The 17697-nt window shown below is 34.1% G+C and overlaps 2 protein-coding genes across 2 annotated transcripts; one reads left to right on the top strand and one right to left on the bottom strand.

Annotated features, from left to right (window-relative positions):
* Positions 1–696: 696 nt before the first annotated feature.
* LOC130641065 (potassium voltage-gated channel subfamily C member 1-like) lies at positions 697–4229 on the top strand. Its single transcript, XM_057447710.1, has 4 exons — positions 697–1140; positions 1588–1799; positions 2572–2710; positions 2946–4229. The coding sequence occupies exons 1-4, from the start codon at positions 789–791 to the stop codon at positions 3821–3823; spliced, it is 1581 nt and encodes a 526-aa protein (XP_057303693.1). The 5' UTR covers positions 697–788; the 3' UTR covers positions 3824–4229.
* An 866-nt stretch (positions 4230–5095) lies between these two features.
* On the bottom strand, positions 5096–17538 carry LOC130641066 (2',3'-cyclic-nucleotide 3'-phosphodiesterase-like). The gene is made up of 4 exons (XM_057447711.1): positions 17035–17538; positions 10974–12308; positions 9946–10061; positions 5096–7483 (listed from the first exon to the last, which is right to left on the bottom strand). Exons 2-4 carry the CDS (start codon positions 11204–11206, stop codon positions 6531–6533), a joined length of 1302 nt encoding a protein of 433 aa, XP_057303694.1. The 5' UTR covers positions 11207–12308; positions 17035–17538; the 3' UTR covers positions 5096–6530.
* Positions 17539–17697: the final 159 nt, after the last annotated feature.

The following is a 17697-nucleotide window of genomic DNA, read 5'->3' on the forward strand; positions in this document are numbered from 1 at the left end:
TCCTCAAAAAATCTCCAATTACAACTTTCTTTTCTTCTTCCTTCTTGTAAAACTAACTTCGGTTAGTTTTGTTTACCCTAAACTCGTCCCAGCTTCTTTTATTAACGCGGTCTCTTATTATATGGAATTGGTGTATTCTTTCTTGCAAACATTTTCACAAATTCAATTTAGGGTAGCGTGAATTCTTTACAACTAAATTTCGTTTTGATATAGTAAAAAAAATCTCATCCTGTCACAAAATGACTTCAAGGGGAATCATTTTCCTGTGGCGCTCTATCGTCGCCCTGCGTTACTGCCCTGTGTTGCTGCATTTTACTGCCAAGGGATTACTTTTGTGTACGAAAGTGTACAAAGGAGTGAATTTGGTTTACTTATTTATTTAAACCATTGTTTTCTTGTTCTAGCATAATTCATTTCAGTATCAGCTGCATATCATTTTACTGTTGATTCTCCCCCGTTGTTGTTGTTTTAATACGGTTTATAAGGACTTATCTTAAATATCTTTTTTAAAGATTCTTTTTCTTATCAGCGATGGAGACCATGTGTCTTAACGGAAATTGACCAGTTTTTATTCCAAACACATTTTTTTAACACAATAGTAACATAATTTAAAAAAAGTAAAACGCATCTACTATCTTAAAACATCAAGGAAGGAGAGACTTTTTTTCAAACGCAGATGTTTTTTTGAGATATTTTTTACTCTGATTGCTTCAGCTTGCTTGAACTTCAGGACATTTCAATTTTTAAAAGAAGAATTATTTTGACCTTTGTCTGAACGATGTGAAATCATGAACAGATTACACTCGAGAGTTAGTTCCTTGCAACCAAGAGGTACACACATACAGAACACTCAAAAAAGGATCCATTTAAACGTGGGAGGAGAGAAGCATTCCCCTTATGTCAGCACATTAAAGAATGTTCCAGATTCACCACTAGCCTGGATAATAAGTGAAGATTGTAAAGGAAATTTAGACTATGATCCAACAACGGATGTTTATTTCTTCGACAGACATCCAGGAGTTTTTTCACAAGTTTTGAACTATTTTCAAACTGGAAAACTGCATTGTCCGCGAGATGTTTGTGGACCAATGTTTCAAGCAGAGTTGCATTTTTGGGGAATCGATGAAACACAGATGGAAGGTAATCCTCATACTCTACAAGACACACTGTGAACGTTTTTTACTATGAAAACGATTACAAAATAGCTTGTTGGGAAAAAGGGGTCGAATTTCAGTTAAACAGAACAATTGGTCAACTGTCTATATTGATCAATTTACCCTGACTAAATTTTATAGTGGAACATAAATGGTATCAGGGCCTCTGAAGTGAATACAGAGTAATTAACACTTTTTAATGCACTATTCCTAAAAGTCTCTGCCATATATCACATCTGAAAAACTGATAAGATGCCTTCTGAAAAGGATTATTATCTAAGTGTATGTAAAAAAAAAAAGAAAAAATGTTGATTGTAATAAAAAATTTTAACTAGTAGACATATTTTTCGTTCGAAGGATAAATTATTTACACGTTCCTAAGCTTGCTGTAACCTTTTAAAACTTTTTCAAAAGCTCGTCGAAATATTTTTAGCATGCTGTTGGCCAAATTACACAAAACATCGGGAAATCCAAGAAAATTTAAAACTTTTTCGGATCACACGATCAAACAGTATTACCCATCCAGAAGAACCAGCAGAAAAGAAAAAGAACAGTGATATAGTATCGGTAAAAAATAAATGGAATCGATATCAGAGAATTATCTGGGAAGCATTAGATGAACCCCATTCTTCAAAAGGTGGAAAGGTATAGAATAATTCACTTTCCTATTATTTGAAAAATTCGAGAAAGTTTTCTATTTGTATTAGAATCTAAATTTTCTAGCTCGTTTACTACTCTGGCTGGCAATCATCTATACCGACTTAAAGTCATCTGTCACAGCATAGTCAAAATGGTAGCCTCCAGTTCCATCCTAAAACTTAAAAAAACCCTAAACTGATGCATTACCTTCCCGTCTGTGTTAAATTTCTACGTCTTTCAAATAATTTAGACTACATTGAACGTGACAACTAATTTATCCGTTTTAAAAGCTAAATCGCATTTACTATCCACTAATAAACTATTTCTTTCAAGAGCCGTGTTAATTTGTGGTGTACAGGATACTTACTAAATAGCTAGTCATTAACCCTTCGTGCACCCGTAACACAAAATAGCAAGCTGACTGACAAGCAGCATGTAGCTGTGGCAAAACCCCGATCACAGGGGCGCTAGCATTATTGATATGGAGATGTATTTTATCCGCATGGTATAGCGATTGGGCGGAGGAACTGTGAAAGGTTTGTTGTTTGTGTGATCTAACGTAACAGGAGGCTACAGATGTTTTACGTGCAGAATGAGACAGGTTGTTAAGAGCCAGTGCCCAGTTGAGTAGTTTTTTATTTAAAAATACCTACATAAAAGTAGTAACCTCGTTTCCAGGAATGAGAATGCAAAAGAATCTATTCTCCTTTCCAAAGCTCCTAAAAAAAATTCTTAAAGAATATTGGGCACGAAAATGCTAAAAAACAATTTTTTTTAGATTTTTGCGTATATATCAATTGGCTTTATCGTTTTGTCAATTGTCACTTATTCTATGATGACTGTTGACGCCATATTTCCTTCATGCACAATACAAGATCTATACAATGAGACAGCTACGGACAACAGCACACAAAATGGTAGGATGATATCACTCTCTGTATTTTTCTCATAAAAATTTGTTGTGAAGTTTCATGCGGGCGGGAATGGAGTAGCTTTCCTCCTCTTGTCTGGGATAAATCCTTAAACATTTGAGCTAGCAAAACATATTTCTTAATTAAAGTGGATCTATCCAATGAAAGTGCGACAGGAAGTAGGCTTCAACCAAAATATTGCTAAAGAAATTCCTAATATAATAAGGTCGTTCCATTATAGCAACTTCTTCAAAATGCATCACAGTTTATAACCATCCATTAACAGTAGTGGGATTTTTTGAGATTGTGTTGACAATTTGGTTCACTATGGAAATTGTCATCAGATTCATGTTTTGTCCTTACAAACAAACTTTCATGAAACAACCTTCAAACTGGGTAGATCTGATGGCTGTTATTCCAGTTTATTTGCTGATATTTTCAAGTCGAACCGAGTTGATTATGATCTTAAACATGGTTCGATATGTTCGCATCTTTCGATTTTTTATGTTGCTTTATGATCTGCACATACTTGGAAAGACCTTACAAGCAAGTATGAACCAGCTTTTCATTTTGTTCCTAATCCTCTGCGTTCCAGCTGTTATATTTTCAAGTATTGTGTATTATACGGAGTATTATTTTGGTGGAGAAAAAAGCAAAATAGATTTTAAAGACATACCCACGTCCATTTGGTGGAGTGTGATAACCATGACAACTGTTGGATATGGCAGAGTCACACCAGAATCAACACCCGGTCGAATATTTGGAGCTCTCGCAGCTTTGATCGGCATACTCATTTTGTCAATGACAACGTCAGTGATTGGATCTAGCTTCCAGCAGTATTACAACGTTGCAAGAACACAAATGAAAATTCCCGCCAAAAGTCGATCCATGGTGCTTTTAAACAACAAACACACACTCTTGGGTTTAATACGCCAAAATGACAAACCTGCTAGCATCCAATCAGATGATTCAAAAGATAGTGGTTACGGTCGCTCACCAATACCTCCGTCCTTAGATACAGAGCATTCGAACACCCCTCCAGCTCCTCGCGAACGTAATGTTATAATCAAAATAAACCAGGAAGACAATGATTCCCAGCATCCAAGTGTGCTCATATGATACGGTTCAAAAATATCTTCTTGAATCTGAAGAAATTTATCGGCGCGAGGCTGAACAGATGTTACTGGTGAGAATAGCTCCCATAAATGCTGGGACATTCTGGTAATGCTGTTTATCTTAGTAACCTGGATTGGTTGCATTTCAAAAATCAACAAATTCCGAATTTTTCACGCAATTAGAGACCAAATTTGTGATTTATAATTATATCTAAATAAAAGTAGTAACCTCGTTTCCAGGACTGAGTGCACAAAACTTATTGGGTTGAAGAATCAGTTGAAATTTGTACTCAGTTATATTGAAATATTTTCATTAATGTCCGAGACACGTTTTTTTCCATAGAGAATTTTTAAAGAAGGGATACAATTGTAATGTAACTTGATGTAAAAATAAAATACTGCTAATTTTATCCTCTAGATTAAGTGGCAAAAAATCCCGCGTAGTCCTTGTTAATAACTCGTATCAACACAAAACAGGGCCAGCTAGTTCAGCGTGACTAAACGTTCACAGGCTACACCTTATAGTCTCGAAGAGTAACCATAAAATTCAGAATTTTATTTGCTTTTTTTTTAAAAAAATAAATGGTTTTTTAAATAATTGATTAGACGGCGGGTGCATATTTATAGGGCTACGACGAAACGATTTCATAACCTCAATCCCCCGCAATTGGCGTGTAATAAACGGACCACTCAAAAGGTCAAGGTGCAAGAAATTATACACACTTTAGGACCAGATAGACGTCTAAACGACCTATTTATAAATAATTATTTTTATAATAAATTTGCTACTTTACTTTTATTTTCAAAAAAAAAAATAATTTTCTTCAGTATTATTTTTGGCGGTAAAAAAATCTACGGTCTGTAAAATGTATTAAATGTTAGTAAATTGAAAGTTTGTTTAGAGGAGGGAGCAAAGACAACACGAGACGCCGTGGTAAAAATGCTATGTCACTAGCCTTAAGAAAAAAAGATTTTAAAGTCATCGTTGTTGCATAGACTGACTTTATGTACAATAAACTTGTATATTTCTATGCAAATTTTAAAGGATATAGCTAGCTAGCTAGTTTAAAAGGTTAGAAGTTTATTTTATTAGAAAGTTTGAGTTAAAAGCAAAGTACTTTATCGAATAAATGGTGGGTATTCAAATATGTAGCGAATTTTTTTGTTATTTACAGTCAATATATTAAGATGATTTGGGTTAATGTTTTTGTCCTCAGTGATCAAAAACTTTTCCACCGCTATTGGCTCGACTTTCGTCACAAGTCAAAAACCAACATTAATTATTATCACATCTTTTTACTATATCCGTCGATATACATCCATAAAATAATTTTATCTAATACTAAAATATCTAAATCTACTTTTTACACAGTATATACACGCAAAACAATTAATACAAAAAATTTCCAAGTCTGAAATTTTGTAAAACCAGCTTGCATCAAAATAAATTACCGCCATAATACGATGCCAGTTAGCTATTCAATCCAAAAAAACTTTCGGTTTATAAATTAAATTTGTAGAACAATCGGTAATTCTGGTAGACTTTTTCTACATTGGTCTTACAAAGTGGACATCGAACTTGGAGATAAAATAACAGGTGAAATTTATCAAGAAATATCAGCAACGAGATGCGCTTACTATTAAAATGACATTTTGTAAAATAAATAAATTAAAATGAACGAAATATTTAAATCTCATAAAACTGCTAAACTTTTCTTGTTATTGTAAAAACTGAATATTTTTAAAATTTTAAGAGACGTACTCAAACAAACAAGTTTATGAAACCATTTAAAATCGTGTACTTCAGAAAATCAATTATATGCAAATTTTTTTTGTGCATATAGACTATTATAGCATAATAAAACGAAGCATGAAAATGATACTTTATCTCCATAATACATAAAACGAAATCTAAAAACGATATTTTATCTCCATAGCACAAAAAACGAAATATCAAAACGATATTTTATCTCCATAATACACAAAACGAAACATGAAAATGATATTTAATCTCCATAGCACATAAAACGAAATATCAAAACGATATTAAATCTTCATAGTACACAAAACTAAAGATGAAAATGATTTTATCTCCACAGCAAATATTATAAAAATGCGTAGTCAAGGAAAACTTAAATGGATTTACTCGTTCAGCATCGTCATTTTCTGACGCTGACATTTTTCCTCAAATTTAAACCAGATATTAGTGACAAAAATGACAAAAAAATTTGCAAAAATATACAGTTAAAATTTTAAAACAACCACACACCGCTTTCTACTCTGCAATCTCTTAAAAGCTTCGCCAACAGGAAGCACTTCGTATTTTGTGCTTTAAGTTAAATATTTTTGTTAAAATACTTCGAATCAGTTCATACCCGAGCTAATTTTGAGCAAAATTTCAGGAAAAAAATTCTTACAGTAGAACACGTTTCTTAATAACCGCTAGCAATTTCACCCGGTTTGTTGGTAAACCCCATTTTTCAGTTGTATCGTGAGAACTTACATATTAATACGAGAAATCCCGAACCACTGAGTATTGTAGTGATTCTGGGCGTATAAGAGTTTAGCTTGTTATCTAACTGAAAAGTGTGACGCAAGTCTTGTAAGCTTCAGTTACAATCAGCTTACAATGCAAAACTAATTCTCGGTTCCTACAGGAAATAAACTGTCACAGTTTTTTAAGCAGAAAAGATATATAAACATACCATCTTTCAGCGTTGACAAAACACGCCTGTAAACATTCCTGCAACAATGAAAGGTTTCTTAAAATACACCACCCAAATATCATCACCATAACAACGCAATAGACAAGTTTTTAGTTTCCATTCCGCTCTTGGTTTTTCATTGAGCTCTAACAAAACAATCTGTTTTAGGTCGTTTTTAGCGACCACTGGCTTTGTGTTACCAGTAACACCAATAGTAATATGAGCAGTACAACCGATACCGAAATTCGGCAAAAGAAAGCACCCGTCCATGTTTTGGATAAACCCTGAGATTTTCTCCGCGACATGGCCGACGCCCAACCTTTGAAAAGCACCAATCAAACCGACGTCATCTTTTAGTTCGACACACAAAGCATTTTTATCTTCATCCATTGAATCATCTCGACCCCAATACCTTTTCTGTTCTTCCGTCAGCAACACCCTAGCCAACAAACATTTTGATGTAACGCACAAACCAATGATATTAAGCTGATGAACACACCCTAGCGACTTCATCACTGTGTGTGAAAACGCATAAACCTGTGCGTTTGGTATTATTCCTTCGTTCGTATAACACGTGGTCACATGAGACGTGTCTGCATTCGAAGAAAACGTTTTTGAATGATACGTAGAGTAAATCTGGTTAATTTGAACATATCTCCCATTTCCAAGAAACTGTTGAAACATAGGTGCGTTAAGGCAACTTCTTAAAATTCGTTTGACCATCTTCTTGATGTCACTGGTTTCTTTTCTACCGATTTTCCATGCGTAATAATAAGCGATGATATTTTCAAATTCATTGATCATTTTCGCAATCTGATGTCTGGGGACATTATGTTGATTTCGATTAGCCAGTACATGGAGCCGTCGTTCAGTGGTTGCAACAACAGTTACTATGTAGGCGTAGCTGTGAGCCATTTGGAAATATTTCATCATGTCACGCTTCCTTATGTTGGTATTGTCTAAAAAGAGAATAAGATGTTAAAAAAACAGCTCGTAAACAAGCTAACAAACGTTAAGGAAAAGAAAAAACAATCTCCAATATTTACAGAATTAACGTCCTTTTCCATGTTTTCCCTATCTGAAATATTAATTTGGAAATACTTCGTCATTGCGTTCGTGCATACTTACAATGAAATAGTTATACGATATGAGGAATAAAAAGTATAAGGTTTGAAGACCATATCGTATTGTGCAACAAAACTGCCTGTATTTCCAAGGACACCTTTGAAAACATCATTTGAAAATTTGTTCCTCTTAACAACACGTATTTGAAGGTACCAGTACGTGTTTTTACAGGGCAACTAAAAACAAGGCGATAAATAAATAATGGTAACAAAACGATCTCTTATAATAATACAGAGACGGTGTCTGTTTGTAACAGGCAAAGTGGATGAAAAACTTATGTCTAATATGTTAAATTTTCTGACGTTATGGCGCGACGTCAATAACACTACTTTAACGTTAATATCCTACTAGTCGATAAGGCCAGTGGAAAAATTCACTTAGGCAAGATAACAGAGAAAAACAACCGTCATTTAAATTTAGCTGACGTCAGCAGAGACCTGTCAGAACACAAAAATTTTTTTTCAGAAACTTGTATGGCTGTTGCCTTGGTGTACTTTTGACAAACGGATGCAGAGATATTAGGGTTTAAAGGTTTTTTGATGACGTCATTCGGGGACCCAGGTTTGGGAAAATTACCCAAATTGGTCCTAGGTCCTAGGTGGTCCCTAGTTACCCACGCGGTGAAGAATCACCACCTCGTTTCCATGTTATTTGGCCTCAAAGTTTTAAGTGCACAGTAACGGCTTCATTAATTTAATATAGGATATTGACGTTAAAGTAGTGTTATTGACGTCGCACCGTAACGTCATAAAATTTAACATTTGAGACATACTTTTTTCGGGAACTTCAAAGGAAATTTCGACGACTTTAAAGGAAAATGACGATATCCACTATGACCGTCACAAACACTCCGTATTATTATAGGAGATACTAAATTACTGAAGCGCACCTAAAATTTTGAGGCTAAATAACTTGGAAACGAGGTGGTGCGTCAATGATTTTTCACCGCGTGGGTAACTAGGGACCACTTAGGACCAAAACATGGGTCCCCAAATCCGTTTCGGAATGGACGGGTTGATGACGTCATCAATAAATATTTAAACCTTAATATCTCGGCAACCATTTGTCAAAGATACATGGTCCTATACATTTTCTTGATCAGCGTTTCGAGATCTATAAGATGAAGGCAACGGGTACACAAATTTTGAAAGAAAATTTTGTTGTTGTTTTATTAGGGACCTTGATGGCGTCAGCAAAATTTTTAAACCCTTATATCTCATTAACCATTCATCAAAAGCACGTGATTACATACATTTTCTTGATCAGCGCTTTAAGCTCTACACAATAGAGACAACGTAAAAACCAGGTTCTAATTTTTTTTGCAGATGGGTTGCTGATGTCATCAAAATTTAAATGACGCTTCCTTTTTATTTTTATCTTGCCTCAGTGGATTTTTCCACGGGCACTATCGACTATAATAAATAATTAATAATCAAAACAACAGAGTACGCCTCGACTGCGCACTACGAGTGGCTACCATATTTGTTTATATATATTGGCGTGTTTTACGTTAGTAAAGATGGCACCGATGTTTGCTGCGACTGTTATGAAGCGCTCAGCTTTCAGAGCATTAATCATTCTTAAAAATAACCTACTAAAGCCAGATGTGAAACAAACCTTCCGAGATATATTGCAACCAGGATGTCTTATGTTAAACCTAGCGAAAACAGTAAAGCAAGGGTTGAAAGAAGATCAAAAATTACAGTAAAATAATATTTTTTTATATGATGAAGAGAAGTACGATCTACCACAAAACTACGAGCCAGAAACCAATAATTACTTAAGAACGGCCCAGAATAAAGAATGTAAAAACAGGGTACTTTACCCTATTAACATCATTAACAAAAAAGAAAATTAATATTAAAACCAACAATATTATGGCAAGAAAAATATTATATCAGTGACAAACACAGTCATAAAAATAACAAATAAAAAAGCTACTAATTTTGGAGAATGAAGCAATTTTGAAGTATGAAGTAGAGAATATAGTCTTACTTAACCCTTTCCTTACCTGCCAACCGCTAGGTGGGTGGTGTTCGTTTTGAAAAGGCTGTATATAAAAAACTAGTGACTTTTGGGCACTTTAGGTTAGTTTTTCTCAGAGCAGACTCGCACGGTGGCCGACGCAGCAAAACTTACCTTTTCAAAATTGCACGACTCTTCCGTACAAAAAAGGTTAACATCAAATATTATATATATTAGAAGAGCAACTCGTTCCGAGTAGGGACATAACACTTTTTAAGGAAACTCAGTAAATACAAAAAAATAGATACGACTAAAAGAGAACTATACATACCTATAATGATAACATTAGTTCCGTTTCGACAATTTACATCAGCTTTATTTTCACATAAACTGTGAGATTCACGAAGTGTGTCTTGACTCCATACATACTGTCCAGACTCATTATATCTACAAAAAACAAATTTTTAACTGAAAATAGTGGTCGCATATATCATTATGACCAGACATGCCCTGAGTCCAGTATTTCTAGACGACCTAGGCCCATATAATCATCACACCGACCAAGGAATAATTTAAAAATAAAAAAAATTGGTAAAATTGATTTCAGATTTAATTATGCTGCATAAATTATGTCATATTTAAGTAATAACAAATTTTGACATTTTCAGCAATTTTAGACCTGCCAAGTGATAAATGTATAGATATAGTTAAATTGATTAAAATAATTTTTTTTGCTAAAATGACACTTGTTTGCTTGTCCTAGGCCTCTTAAATTTCCCAATAACTCAGGATATACAATCATACATCAAGATACAAAATTGATTGCAAACCGGCATGCATATCAAAACTATGGAGTCGTCAGCAAAAAATTAAGAGGCCTGGGACGAGTAAACAAGTGTTTACTTTTAAGTTTTATGTTAATCAATTCAAATTTATAATATCTATGCATTGATAAAGTTTGAATTAAATGAGTGAATGGGGGCTTAAGTTCGTATTTTTTTTCCAAAGAAAAGGACAAACTTAGCACATCAAAATAGAATTAATGATTCAACATCAAAAAATTAATGCTGACATCATGTTTTTAATTTTTTGGCTTTTTATGCTTCTTTAATTAGATCAGAGGAGATGTTTCTTATAAAAATCTATGTTTTAAGTGTATTTCCAAAACTTTATCCACCAGATCCTATCAAATTATAAACAAATCCCACTTTTGTTTCATTACGGAAAAAAAACTTGTCGCACCAGCTCTTAACAGTAAAAAAAATAAAAAGCAATAAAATATCTAACTTATACCTTGCCTAGAAAAAAAGTTATTGAAAGTACAAGTATAAACAAGAAGAGAACATATCATAAATATACCTGAAGTCATCAGCACAACAGATAACTGCCTTTCCCGCAGGATATTGTTCTTTTATGCTTTGAGCTAACGTGGACTTTCCAGATCCAGGTATGCCTCTCATTATATACATGACATGATTATTCTTGCAAAAGTTAATCACATTAACATCCCTCCAAACAGGTTCAGAAAAAGAAAACTGTGATGTCTGGTTACTTGTTGGTCTATTACGAACTGATCGATTCTGTCTTGACATAACTTTTTGGAAACGGTAGTGCTGGAACCACTCATCTACATAGTAATCTTGTTAGATTCGGATTTTTAGAAACCACCAAGTGAAAAATCATACAAAAGCGTATTCATGTTATAACACATTACAATTTTGTTTATCCATCATTAATACACTTTAAGCAGTCATCATAACCATCTTTAATATTTACTAAATGAACAAACCGATTGTGTTGAGATACAAGAACATCAGGTGCAGTCAGTAAATCAACAATTGATCAGTTTTTATACGGCAATGTAACGTTCAAAAGCCCATATAGGGATAGGTTCATAACCTTTGAACTTAGTGTATTGTATTTGAAAGTCAAATATCAAAGGAGTAAAATTTATATGATTTATATAATCAAGCTTCTACATTCACAATATGAGAAATGCAAACTCTAAAAACAAGTAAAAATCACGCAGAATAGTTTTCCTGATGATAACTTGACAGTCGTCAAACTGTTGCTGCTTTTTTAATTAATTTGCAACTTTTTATAATTTAAAGTTTTCTAATTTTGAGAATTGTCGTAACTTGGAAACACTTTATCTTACTGAAGATTCTTTCATAAAGTAGAGATTACTTTCACAACATAAAGTTTCAAAATTTGGTTTGGAACAGTCCATGCATTTTCACTGTGACGCAAGTGTGTATTAACTGAAAATATAAATTAGAGTCTCCCGTATTATTTACTATATGCTTGAGATATGTTTTCATTTTCTTTGTATTTACAATACAGTCAACTAACAGTGGAAACCCAGTCTAATCAAGTAGGATTATAACACATAAAATTAGGTATTACATCATCTTTCAATCCTCAATTTATTGATGTGCACTATGGTAAATAACTTCATATAAAAGTAAATTAATTAATGACAATAAAACATCTACTTTGCAAAACTATACAGTTCATATCATCTGTACTCGATGCACTTCTTGTTATCTTTCGAAAATGATAACCATATCTTTCCTGCTGTTATGGTAATGAACCATCCAATTTCATTTGTGATCACACACATGGTATTATGAAAACGTAACTTTCATTGCTATGAATCCACTAACCAGAAAAAAAACAGCAGCATAAGCCAGTCTAAAATAATAAAATACAAATTTGTTAAATTTTGATATACTGGCATATTTGCACTGATTTATACATTTCATAACACAAAACCAGGCTTACAATTTGTTTACACAAAAGTTAAAAAATATGGCAAGGTTGGGAAGTAGTTGAATTTTTTTGAATGTGTTTTTTTTTGACTTTATAAGTATACTAGACAGCCTTTCTTATTTGTTTTTTGTCACATCGGCAACTAACTGCCAACATAAACCTCTATGAACCTAAGTTGAAGCTTTACCAAGTTTGCATTTGCCTTGGCAATTGCCCACTGGTGATGAGAATTAGAAGTCTGCTGGATGTAGTAAGTTGCTTCACCAAAAGTAATTTATGTCTGGGGTATAGACAGCATATTTTATTTCTCTTGATCTATTTTAAAGGTATTGTTTAGAACGCATTTTCTTAATAAATTTTTTATAGTAACATTGTAGCCATGTGTGACCTTGTAGTTGGAAAGTGGCCTTGTGGAGTTTGCAGGAAAGGGGTTGGTAGTAACTCAATTTTTTGTCAGACTTGCAAGCATTGGGTACATAAGAAGTGCAGTAGTATTGGTGGAAGGTTAAGAGTTGACATTCAGTTTGTATGCAAGCGTTGCAAAGGTGAGATTATAGAGAATAAAGTATTTCCAGCTTCAGAGGCTCATTAGAGATAGTTGAGAACTTCTGGTACTTAGGTGATATGTTGGGCAGTGAAGGGGTGTTGGAAGAAGTGTTACTTGCAGGATAGGTTCTGCTTGGAAAAAGTTCAGAGAGTTACTTCCTTTGTTGACTAGCAGAGTCTTATCAATTGAGTTAAAAGGTAGGTTGTATGAGGCCTGTGTAAGAAGTGTTATGTTGTACAGTAGTGAGACATGGGCAGTGAAGCAGGAAGATCTTGACCGTTTAGAAAGGAATGATATGAGAATGGTTAGGTGGATGTGTAATGCCAGTCTGAGAGACAGAAAGAGTTCAGATGAGCTAAGAAGCAGACTAAGTATCCGTAAAATTAAAGATGTTATCCAGATAAGAAGATTGAATTGGCTGGGGCACTTGGAAAGAATGGAGGGGGATAATTGGGTAAGAAAGTGCAGAGACTTTATAGTTCCTGGGGCAAAGCCCAGAGGCAGACCGAGAAAGATTTGCAAAGGTTATAAAGACAGACTTGATACAGAGGAAATTGAGTTTAGATCTAACACAGTCTAGATCAGATTGGAAGAGGGTCATTAATATACCCCGTCCAACCCATGCTAGCATGGAAAACGGACGTTAAGCCGAGAATGGTGATGATGATAACATGATGATGATGATGATGATGATGAATATTTTTAGCTATTAATATTTTTACCAGGAGCCTCCTGATATAAATAAAGGTCTTTCCCCATCACAATTTCGCAAAAATTCTTCTGATATTAAAAATATAAAGCAAAAGAAGAAAACAAAAAAATTTGTAGTTTTCCAAAAATCACTATATACACTACACAATTGGTAAAACAGAGTGTGTTATTCATGGTAGATGCATTTAGTACAAAACGCATTTTCCAAAATCAATGATGTATAATCTAATCCTCCTTTTAAAACCATGGTCTGTACTGACAAAAGGTAAACAAACTTAGAAGCTACGTGCGAGAAAGAGCTGTTTGTCAAAAAAATTGAAAACCTTAAAAACTATAGAGAAGATGAAACTTTTAATGCAAAAACGCATTTTCTTAATAAATTTTTTATAGTAACATTGTAGCCATGTGTGACCTTGTAGTTGGAAAGTGGCCTTGTGGAGTTTGCAGGAAAGGGGTTGGTAGTAACTCAATTTTTTGTCAGACTTGCAAGCATTGGGTACATAAGAAGTGCAGTAGTATTGGTGGAAGGTTAAGAGTTGACATTCAGTTTGTATGCAAGCGTTGCAAAGGTGAGATTATAGAGAATAAAGTATTTCCAGCTTCAGAGGCTCATTAGAGATAGTTGAGAACTTCTGGTACTTAGGTGATATGTTGGGCAGTGAAGGGGTGTTGGAAGAAGTGTTACTTGCAGGATAGGTTCTGCTTGGAAAAAGTTCAGAGAGTTACTTCCTTTGTTGACTAGCAGAGTCTTATCAATTGAGTTAAAAGGTAGGTTGTATGAGGCCTGTGTAAGAAGTGTTATGTTGTACAGTAGTGAGACATGGGCAGTGAAGCAGGAAGATCTTGACCGTTTAGAAAGGAATGATATGAGAATGGTTAGGTGGATGTGTAATGCCAGTCTGAGAGACAGAAAGAGTTCAGATGAGCTAAGAAGCAGACTAAGTATCCGTAAAATTAAAGATGTTATCCAGATAAGAAGATTGAATTGGCTGGGGCACTTGGAAAGAATGGAGGGGGATAATTGGGTAAGAAAGTGCAGAGACTTTATAGTTCCTGGGGCAAAGCCCAGAGGCAGACCGAGAAAGATTTGCAAAGGTTATAAAGACAGACTTGATACAGAGGAAATTGAGTTTAGATCTAACACAGTCTAGATCAGATTGGAAGAGGGTCATTAATATACCCCGTCCAACCCATGCTAGCATGGAAAACGGACGTTAAGCCGAGAATGGTGATGATGATAACATGATGATGATGATGATGATGATGAATATTTTTAGCTATTAATATTTTTACCAGGAGCCTCCTGATATAAATAAAGGTCTTTCCCCATCACAATTTCGCAAAAATTCTTCTGATATTAAAAATATAAAGCAAAAGAAGAAAACAAAAAAATTTGTAGTTTTCCAAAAATCACTATATACACTACACAATTGGTAAAACAGAGTGTGTTATTCATGGTAGATGCATTTAGTACAAAACGCATTTTCCAAAATCAATGATGTATAATCTAATCCTCCTTTTAAAACCATGGTCTGTACTGACAAAAGGTAAACAAACTTAGAAGCTACGTGCGAGAAAGAGCTGTTTGTCAAAAAAATTGAAAACCTTAAAAACTATAGAGAAGATGAAACTTTTAATGCAAAAATGCAAAGTTTACTGCACAGATCACAGGTCAAAATTTTAGAATGCTTTAAATTGTGACATGACATTGCAACTAATTTTAGTCATTTCTAGGTTCGTTATACAGTGCCACTAAAAATACCCAATACAGAGAATTATTAACAATCTTTCTTTTAGAATTAAAATTACTAAACTGCCTTAACATCTGTCTCTTAACAAACTTAGTCCTCAATCCAACTTAGTCAGGTTCTTTAGAAAATTAACGTGTTTAGAGTCCTTTCCGTTGTTGATGACGTTATAACCATTTTTTATTTTTTATTTGATAGCGACATTGAAAGTGCGTTGGGGACTCGGATCTTAATAGTTAGGCTAAATATGAACATAATACCCCTTGACTTTTTTTAATAGACCTGTGAACACCACATAAACCTTAGTGTTGAGATTGAATTTAAAAAACACTCATTCTAAAAAATGTTATTTTTTAAGTGAAAAAAACTACAAAATATGTAAACGGATAAGAAACAGAAGAGTTAAGAGTTAAGTTTATATCCCATAAAACAAAGCAAATTATTGCGCCCAAACTTGTGTCCAGTAAAAGGGTATTTGTTCACCAGCGTTTAATGTGAGAATATATCATACAGACTTGGGGACGAGGTTAAATTGTCACTTCAAACAAAACAAAAGATGGGTAAAACAAAAAATACTAAATATAACTATCAAACACCTTCAAACAAAGCTTTGGAAGTACCATATAGGTGTTAAAAGTATTTCTGATAAACTGGCAATTGTTTTTTAATTTATTTTCTCATATCATCATGTACCTGTGGATGATTTTGGAAATAAAATACAAACTTAAATTTTTGTGTTGAGAAACCTGAATCAACCAGAGACAACATTTTTTTTAACATTTATTACCATGTATAATTTATTCTTGTAATGGTCGAGCAGTGGTAGTGGAAAAGTTCTGAAAGGAACTGTTTTTTATATCATTTATTCGATAAAGCGCTGTAATAAAATTTCATGTATAATAAACTGATAGTACATCGACAAAATATCACCTTCCTTGTAATTTGGGCGGGCCCACGCTTTTTCGGCTGGCTACACACGAAAAACCTTTAAAAAAACGAAAAAACTCCCACAGCCACCCTCATTTATACGGCGCTTCTGGCGAGTCGGCACCATCTTACCTGCCCTTATGTTAGACTAAAATGATCCTGGTACAAGGTTTTATTTAAAACTCCTAAAGTCGTCTGATAGGCACTGTAATTTTTGCGGCGATTTCGATGAGTTGGAACCCTTGTGCGCAGGTAGAATTTATGCGTTCATGGCGCTGCATCACTGAAAAGGGCTAACTATGAATGTTGAATGTTAAAAAAATAATTAAAGCAAGCTAAAAATATATGGTATATATATATAATTTGACCTGTGACCTGCGACCTGTGGAATACACCAACCCCAAAAAAATTAATAAAATCCACAGTATATATATATGCATCAAAACAAAGCATCCAAACCCAATGCTGGCACTATCTAGTACCCATCTATAGATCTAGCACTTTGTCAACTATGATATTAATTGTGATTAGAAAAATAGCAGTGACTAAAATTATGAAAAATTTCCAGAATGAGAAGAGCCACGGTTTGGAAGCTACAGATAATATTTGTTAACTTTCAGTGGTAAGCTCTTTTAGCTCTTCTGCTCTGGTATCTGAAAATGTAAAGAAAGAAATTCAACTAGCCAGCTATTATAGATATACTAGCTATAGCTACCTTCTATCACTTGTAGTTAGTGTATCAAATATTTTTTTCGGTGAAAGCGGCCTTTTTCCAGCTGTTTTTGTACTTTTCAAATTCATTGCTTCTCGTTCCCTCAATATTTCAGGATTTTCTTGAAAATAACGATCCCAGTACAGATGATCAACAGTGTATTCCTTTCCATCTCGCACTTTCATTTTTCTTTTTTTACTCTTCTTAAAAAGCAGTTTATTTTTGAGGCCCCTTGTCTGAAAAACATTACACAGCGCTGGTTCGTTTACCGACACAAGTGAAAGTATTGTTTGTCCATGGTTGTTCAGCAGTTTCTGCAGCACTCGAGAAGCCATCTTATATATTAATTCCCTTGCGTGAGTAAAACTGTGAGTCCACGACACGGAAATCACGGGTCACTTTCTTATGACGTGGCCGTACGCTAAAATTTAACTAAAAAAATTAGGGATGTACTGCATAGAAATCGCACATAAGGTGTAAATATATAACCCGCTGGTAATAACGATATAAATATATATACCCTTATGCCAAAAAACTTTATGTTAGCATATATATATAGGTATCGCTACATATGAAACGGTATTAGATATTCACAAAGCATACGGACTGTTAAATGCAGTTCCTAGCATAAAACGGAAATTGTGTTTACGAAAAAGATGGCTGTTC

Source organism: Hydractinia symbiolongicarpus, chromosome 4, assembly GCF_029227915.1.
Source record: "Hydractinia symbiolongicarpus strain clone_291-10 chromosome 4, HSymV2.1, whole genome shotgun sequence".
In the NCBI taxonomy this organism is placed as follows: Eukaryota; Metazoa; Cnidaria; class Hydrozoa; order Anthoathecata; family Hydractiniidae; genus Hydractinia; species Hydractinia symbiolongicarpus.

Coding starts and splice junctions, on each gene's coding strand:
- LOC130641065 (XM_057447710.1), top strand. CDS start 789: ATGAACAGATTACACTCGAGAGTTAGTTCCTTGCAACCAAGAGGTACA. Junction 1,141..1,587: donor CGATGAAACACAGATGGAAG/GTAATCCTCATA, acceptor AAATATTTTTAG/CATGCTGTTGGCCAAATTAC. Junction 2,711..2,945: donor GGACAACAGCACACAAAATG/GTAGGATGATAT, acceptor GTTCCATTATAG/CAACTTCTTCAAAATGCATC.
- LOC130641066 (XM_057447711.1), bottom strand. CDS start 11,206: ATGTCAAGACAGAATCGATCAGTTCGTAATAGACCAACAAGTAACCAG. Junction 10,062..10,973: donor TGTTGTGCTGATGACTTCAG/GTATATTTATGA, acceptor TGTTTTTTGTAG/ATATAATGAGTCTGGACAGT. Junction 7,484..9,945: donor AACTAATGTTATCATTATAG/GTATGTATAGTT, acceptor TTCTCTTTTTAG/ACAATACCAACATAAGGAAG.